The sequence below is a fragment of the Branchiostoma belcheri genome, unplaced genomic scaffold, assembly GCF_001625305.1.
Source record: "Branchiostoma belcheri isolate BF01 breed outbred unplaced genomic scaffold, Haploidv18h27 scaffold39, whole genome shotgun sequence".
Taxonomy (NCBI): domain Eukaryota; kingdom Metazoa; phylum Chordata; class Leptocardii; order Amphioxiformes; family Branchiostomatidae; genus Branchiostoma; species Branchiostoma belcheri.
The window spans coordinates 2,496,449-2,503,738 of NW_017804009.1; the positions used below are offsets into that span (position 1 = coordinate 2,496,449).

Sequence of the window (7,290 nt, forward strand, 5' to 3'; positions counted from 1 at the left end):
GTTTTTTTTATTTTTAGGCGCCACGCGTATGCGGCGGCCACTGTCGTTTTGGCGATCACTTGCGAACGCCGCTGCGAAAATGTTCAACCCTATGTACGCCTTTAGTTCAGGTAAATCGTTTAATTCATATTACCTATCTTGTTCTGTATGTTCAATGCCCAATATTTTTCACAAATGACTTTTTTTATATCTTTGTTATTTTTTCGCCCAGCCGACTCACCAATAGACCAGCCCCAGACTGATTACCAGGCACGGGCGAACGACGATGAAAACACACCTGACGTCACGTACGCCAACATACCAGGTAAAACGTTTTTAAGTTTCTTTCATTTTCGTATCCTGTTTTTTTTTCATTGCTTTGTGTTGCAACCTTACTAGAGCTAAGTTATTCTTTTAGGTAGTTACCGTGATGGGTCCGTAGTACTATTCGTGTACTTGGGTACTAGCTTTTCGTTGAGAATGTTCTAAAAAAGTTTTTCATGATATTTCCAGAGTTTCGTAATGTACCAAATGCATTTTAGTATAAAAGTAATCTCCAAGCAGATTCCTATCGGTGGCAAAAGACAGTATCCATTAGCCATAGGAGTTTAGCTCGCCACCGTCAGTGGCCGGCGACCTTCTCTGGCTAATGGATACTGCCTGGCCAATTTGATACTGTCTTTTTGCCACCGATAGGGATCTGCTTGGAGATTACATAAAAGTAGCTATCATCTGTGTTGGTATACTTAATTACTACAAAAGGGCTGAACGGTCAGGCCGACACTGAGTAAATTGGGACTTACCCAAATTTTCCGCCGACTCCGTCCGACATTTTTTTGGGGTTTTGGTTTTTATTTTCCCAGACGACCCACCCATGGACCAGCCCCAGGCTGATGACCAGGCACGTGCGAACGACGATGAAAACACACCCGAGGCCACGTACGCCTCCATACCAGGTAAAACGTTTTAAGTTTCTCTCTTTTCTTGCATCCTGTTTTTTTTTCTTTGTGCTTGTAACGTCATTAATGCTGAGGACTTCTATTACGTAGGTAACGTGATTGGTCTGTGATAATTTTTGCGTACATATATAGGTTTTCGTTGAGATCTGTTTAGAATATCTTCTTAAAATACCTCGTAATATATACCAAAAGCTTGATTTTAAAGCACGAAAGAAACCACTGTAAACATGGAGGGTCCGAGGAACTAATATTTTACCTTCTAATGCTAAAGTCACATTTCCAAACCGGAGCCCGGCCGGGCAGTCTCGATTGAGGAAAAATGACATCAAAACAATACTTTGAGACAACAGCCAGTTTGGATGCGGAATATTGAAAATGGCATACAGTGTACCTTGTCAAATGCATGCTGATTTCCCCCCTAAACTTTAAGCAATTAGTAAATTTTATACGCACACATTGATAAAAGTCTCTATGAAGCCCAACGCGTTAAAATTTTCAAAAGGAAACGATATATAACAGATAAAAACGTTCAGCATTCCTTTGTTAGGAACAAACGTACCTTTCAAAGTTTTAAATCAAGAAACAAAAGATGCAAGTACCGAAACAGACGTGAACACGTTGTCAGTTATTGCTAGACGTTTTGCGAAAATATGAGTGATAAAACCCGTCTTCACGTGTTTAAAAAATTGTTTAGAAATCATAATCATCTATTTCCACCTTATACCACCATCTTGTTGCCACCCGCTTGTTTACCCAAAATGTGTAATATTTAAAAGAGATTACCGCTACTTGCTTTTTTATCCGTTTCGCTACGCCCACAATAATGGTCTGGCTGCTAAGCTGCCAGAAGTTCACGTGGATTACTTTATCAGAAGGATTCCGTTCTTTGTACGTCGTGTGATAAAGATGAAAAGATATTAAATTCAGATGGAAGTCGTGGAGACACGTATTTCTCTCCATATCATTCAACTCTTATTTTGTCAGTAAGACAGATGCCATTCGTAAGCATGTTATTGTTTAGGGATTTTCATAATCTACTATTGTGACCAGATCTAACATATCCATCGGTGGGGTCATTTGGCGTAGCGGTAGCGTCTTCTGCTCGGAACCAAGAGGTCCTGGGTTCGAACACCACCTTGTCACAGATCTTGTGCCCTTGGGAAAGGCACTTAACGCGACTTTCCTAACTTCACTCACGGGAAAATGAGTACCTTTTTGGTCGATACCCCCTGCCCTCATGTCTCGTTTGTGGGCGTCCTTGTGGGCCTCCTCGCAGGTCTGGCACCGGTTGCTAGTTCTCCGTACAGCACGTCCTTTGGTATTCGAGGGGGGGGTCCTTCCCACTGCTTGAGGGGAACTCGAGCGCCGTCGAGGTTCCTAGGGGGGTCCGGGGGCATGCTCCCCCGGAAAATTTTGAAAAATGAACCTTCTAAAATGGCATTTTTGAGAGGATTTCCAAGAAAAAATCTGAGATGAATTTTTGTTCAATGACAAAGGGAGCAGTTTTTCTACGATTCCAGTCCATCTTTTGAAGAAAAATGTTGGACCTTTACATAAAAAGTGGACCAAAAAGTGGACCTTTACATAAAAAGTGGACTTTTCCATAAAAAGTGGACCAAAAAGTGGATCTTAACATAAAAAGTGGACCAAAAAGTGGACCTTTGAGCCTTGTGGGGGGTTTTCTTCGAAACCCCCCCCCCTGGCTACGGGCATGCAACCTAAGAGAGAGGGTGCTATCTCTATCCAGAGCCCCCTTCACCCTTTGCTTTTCATAATGGAACTTAAATACATATAGCATATATATGTAATGTACGTATGACAAGTGGGACATTGAAAGGCAACTGCAAATTAGGGTCTGACTTGTAGTCAATACGATAATGCTATATTTCGTAGTGGTAAATTATGAGTATTTCATATTCGTGACACGTGTAAAATGGTCAAACTGAGAATCACTATGCGTAAATGTTGATGTAAACAATAACCTGAGCGAACTATTTTTTTTCTTACCAGACGGCGCGAATCCGGGTGGAGCGAGTGGCCGCCGTGGTGTCTGTAGCTTCCTCCGCGCCCGCCGCAGCTGCCTGGCAGCCGGCATCGCCGTGCTGCTGAGCCTGGTCGCCATGGGACTCGCCCCTCTGGCGTTCATCAACAAACATGTAACAGTCTTGAAAAGCTTGTTGTTCAGCTGTTTTCTGATTCATTCGGCTTTTAAGGGGGGTACAAGAAATAATTTTTTTTGCTTCTTAACTTTGCTTCTTAACTTTGCTTCTTACGTTCGGTATTCTAACGTAGGTAAATGCGTTTGTAGGAAATATCTCAATTGTCGACGACTGTGAAACGCGACATACGTCAACTGTCCGCCACTGTTGGCGCCTTGAAGCGCGACCAAGACAACATGTCCGCCACTGTTGACGCCTTGAAGCGCGACCTGGACAACGAGCGAATCCGAACCGCCACCTTGGAGCAACGTCTTCAGGAGATTGAGACGACTTTGCGTAATCATAATTTAATTTTCAGCTGTTATGGGTGCAATTGATGTTGGTCTATTTGAAAACGTCAGGTTATATGGGTCACCATATCTTTGTGTGTGTGGGTTAGTGGGGTGGGTCGCCTTTAATACTGTGCTATGTTAAATGTTCGTATATGGAATACAGCGCCGGAGGTAGACTTATTGCACGTATATCGTGATTTTCAGTTTGACCCATCCATGGCCTGTTGCTGATATAAATCTTTTTTCCAGCATCTTGTCCCGAGGGTCACACAATGTGGCGTGGAATCTGCTACAAGGTCTTCAGCACACCCAAGACCTTCAGCTATGCGGCCGCGGCCTGTCGTGCAGACGGCGGCACCCTCGTCATGCCCCGAGACGCTAAGACCAACGCCTTCCTTAATTCACTGTACAAGTCCGTACAGCACGGCAGGGGCTTCTGGATCGGCCTGTACTATCGGCCCGAAGAGGGACAGTTTGAGTGGGTGGACGGTTCTGCACTTGGGCTGTACAGCTTCTGGGGTGAGGGACAACCGAACCACCGTGGGGGCAAAAAACGCTGCGTCGTAACCGCCAAACTCATGCACGAGAGAGACAGGTGGAGTGACAGACCTTGCAGCGATTGGTATTGCTTCATATGCCAGGCTTCTCCAGGTACTTATTGTATCCTCATTATTTTGATACCCTTCTATCCATTAAATGCGACACAACTTAAGTGCCCTTCAGAATAAGGCAAACCACCATCGCTGTTGTCTTAGCCCATCTTAGCTAAATCATTCCACAACTCTTTTGTAATTATGGGTTCACCACACCACGAAGTGCTGTGGTGAACCCATACGAAGTGGTTTCACCACACGAAGTGTGGTTTCACCCATACGAAGTGGTTTCACCACACGAAGTGGTGTGGTGAAACCATATTGCTTTTTCTGATGTTTCTTCTCCTCCTTCTCCTTCTCCTCCTTCTTCTTCTCCTGTCATTTTTTAAATGGATTCAGCTTCTTCATTTTAGGGCCTAAGGTCCTGAAATTTGGTATGGAGGTACAGTGGGCAAATACCCCTAGGCGTTTTTTAAATTTTTGTGATACAGGCTTTTAGAATGGTTTTATTTGAGTTTTTTGGCTGTGTTATAGCAAATGTATTACTGTGTTAGTGTGCCATGTTTACCACGAGTCATCACAATGGAATGCAGGGCATCAACCAATAGGCATGCAGCTTTCCTCCATTCTTCTTGCTGATTGGCTGTTGGGATTTAACTTGATTAACACCTGCACAGAGCATTTCCATACTGACAGTATGTCTGTATTCAAGTGTTTTGGTAGGTATTTCAAGCTTTCCTGCTCCAGCATTGGAATGCGGGGCATGAACGTTATTTTTATTTTGAAAATCAACAGTTTGCATTATGCAATTAAATATCCTAACCAATAAAGTAGGGAATAGCTATCCAACTGTTGTTTTAGTCGTATGTTACTTCATATTATAGTTATATCAATGTAAATCATTGTTTTCCCTTGTGTTTCTCATTCTTTCCCTGCCATGTCGTAAAATGTGGTGAACCCATCGCTGTATTTGCTCCAAAGAAAATATTGGTCTTTTTAGTTTAATTTTCTGTTAATATTGCTTTCTTATGTTTATCCTTTGCTCTTATGCATAATAACTTATGATTTGACTAATGGAAGTTTATTTTTTTGTTCAATTTGTCATGTTTTTGATAGTCTTACTTTATTGTTTAGTCAATTAGTTAGTTAGTTAGTTCTTCATGTTAACTTGTATATTAATTTGAATCTATTTGATTTAATTTGCTTGTTTCGTTGTCATTTATTTACAATACACGTGTGTAAAAAGAGGTCATAAAACAATTGGATTTTAGGAGAACCCACTTGATAAAGCCTTATGTTTTTGTCGGATCTCCCGCACATTCGGTTGTACATATTCATTACATACTGTTTTATTTTTATGTGCAAACTGGCAATAAACAAATAAACAAAACTCATCCCTGATAATTCCGATTTTTTTCAGGCCGTGCATAGGCGACAGGCGGGACTCCCACCACTACTGTACAGCGGCTTTCTGTCCACCCGCAGTCAAACTACCTAGTAAAACTTAACCCTACCTAGACCGGGGGGGGGCTAAAAGTGCCCGCGCCAACTTTGATGTCACCTAGCGTCTAAACGGCTAGCGCTAGAACGGCCAAACTTGGTGACTTTTCCTAGAATATTGTTGGCAACAATTTTTTATCATTGTAATAAGATAATATTTTTTTTCTTGCCATGGCAACGGGTTTCTGAGAGGCATTTTTTGCTAAATGTAGTAATTTTTGTTTCAGCAATAGAATTTTATGGGTTTTATGTCAACTTACTCATGGCTTCTAATATTAATAACATCCCATATAATTTTATGTGAATTTTATCATGAAATATACATAATTTATGCTAATTTGATGACGTCATTGGCCAAAATCCAAGATGGCGGACCATATCATTAGAACAGGTATATACAGTTTTTTCCCTTAAAATTTCATCAATACTTCCATTTCTTTTTCCAAAAAAGGTTTAAATGAAAATCTTTAGTATGTTTACAATGTATTTTAGGCTTTATCATGAAAAAAAAAACTATTTTTGAAAATTCAAGATTGATGATTCAATATAGCATTGGTTTAGATTTTTTCCAAATGTTCCTAGTATTTTGTTTTACATTGGAGAAATACTGAATAGAATGGAAATAAAATAGCGCTGTACATTTGGTAGTAATGTTTTCAGTTTCCATACGAAGATAATCTACAGTTTCTTGTACCACTCGCAGACAGAAGTTCTTTCACGCGAAGAACATTCTTGAAAGTTCTAATGTGGCTGTATCAATTCACGACCTGTTTCTCATAGAAACCAGCTTTTGTATCTGTACAGCTGGTATAAGGTAGTAGTACACAGTTTTTGACCAATGGGGACTTCTATAGTTAAGGAGCCCAAAGTAAAAAAGTTCGTCGCCATACAATTTGTAGTAGGGTACACAAGAAAGTTACAAAACTTCAGTATGTTTGGGTTGAGGGTACACCCTACAAAATATGTGAAAATCAGCTGTGCCGCACTACTTTGTGCCCGGACTACTTTTGACTTCAGGATTCACCCATAAATACTGTGTTATGCGACCATAACCATCCTTAAGCATAACACACTAGCTTCTGTACATGTACATGTATAACCAGTAAAACTGCCCTTCGGGGTAACACACCACCTTCTGTATATGCATCTGTATAACCCTTTGGCGCAAGAAGTAGACGCTGTGCCAATTGAATATGCATATGTTTATTACTTTTATGACTTCATGTGTAGGTGAAGTCACGCAATGCCCTTCTTATTGCGATTGGCAGTGTCAAAGTTGAAGAAAAGTTGGCAAGAATAAGTCCGAGGTTTCTTTTAATTTTGGAGGAGAGAAAGCAAGTTTGGCAATTGCAATTCTATTTCAGACGTAGACACAGTGGAATATAGAGTTTTATCTAGAATTACAACGATTCATAGTTGCCTGTTTGAAATAAAAGTCATGTATCACTTTTAGACAAGAGAAAATAAAAATCTGAGTTCATTTTGACTCTGAAAGATTTCTCACTTTAATAGACCATAATTGTATTTTGTAGCAAAGCAATTAAAAGTCGGACGGATACTTTGAAAATTATACGTAATTAAATTCACCTTCAGCAGTGCCTGCCACTAATTATCCCCGAGTTGGTAATGGTCCGAGTCGTGCTAATGTGTGATCCAGAGATCGGTATACTTTCACACTGCAGTGTACATATTTCTGTACCTTTCTTCCAAAGACATTAGAGAGGGGTCTGCACTAATTACCTCCATGGAGCTACCTCCATGAAAGTAG

At 40.8% G+C, this 7,290-nt stretch overlaps 1 protein-coding gene across 1 annotated transcript in view; it reads left to right on the forward strand.

The window, feature by feature from the left end:
* Positions 1–5,542, forward strand: part of LOC109476791 (C-type mannose receptor 2-like) — a 21,592-nt gene extending 16,050 nt beyond the window's left edge. Inside the window, exons 5-6 of the mRNA XM_019777811.1 lie at positions 3,679–4,080; positions 5,443–5,542. Coding sequence (XP_019633370.1) covers positions 3,679–4,080; positions 5,443–5,453 — 413 coding nt within the window. The 3' untranslated portion in view covers positions 5,454–5,542. The remainder of the gene's footprint in view (positions 1–3,678; positions 4,081–5,442) is intronic.
* Positions 5,543–7,290: the final 1,748 nt, after the last annotated feature.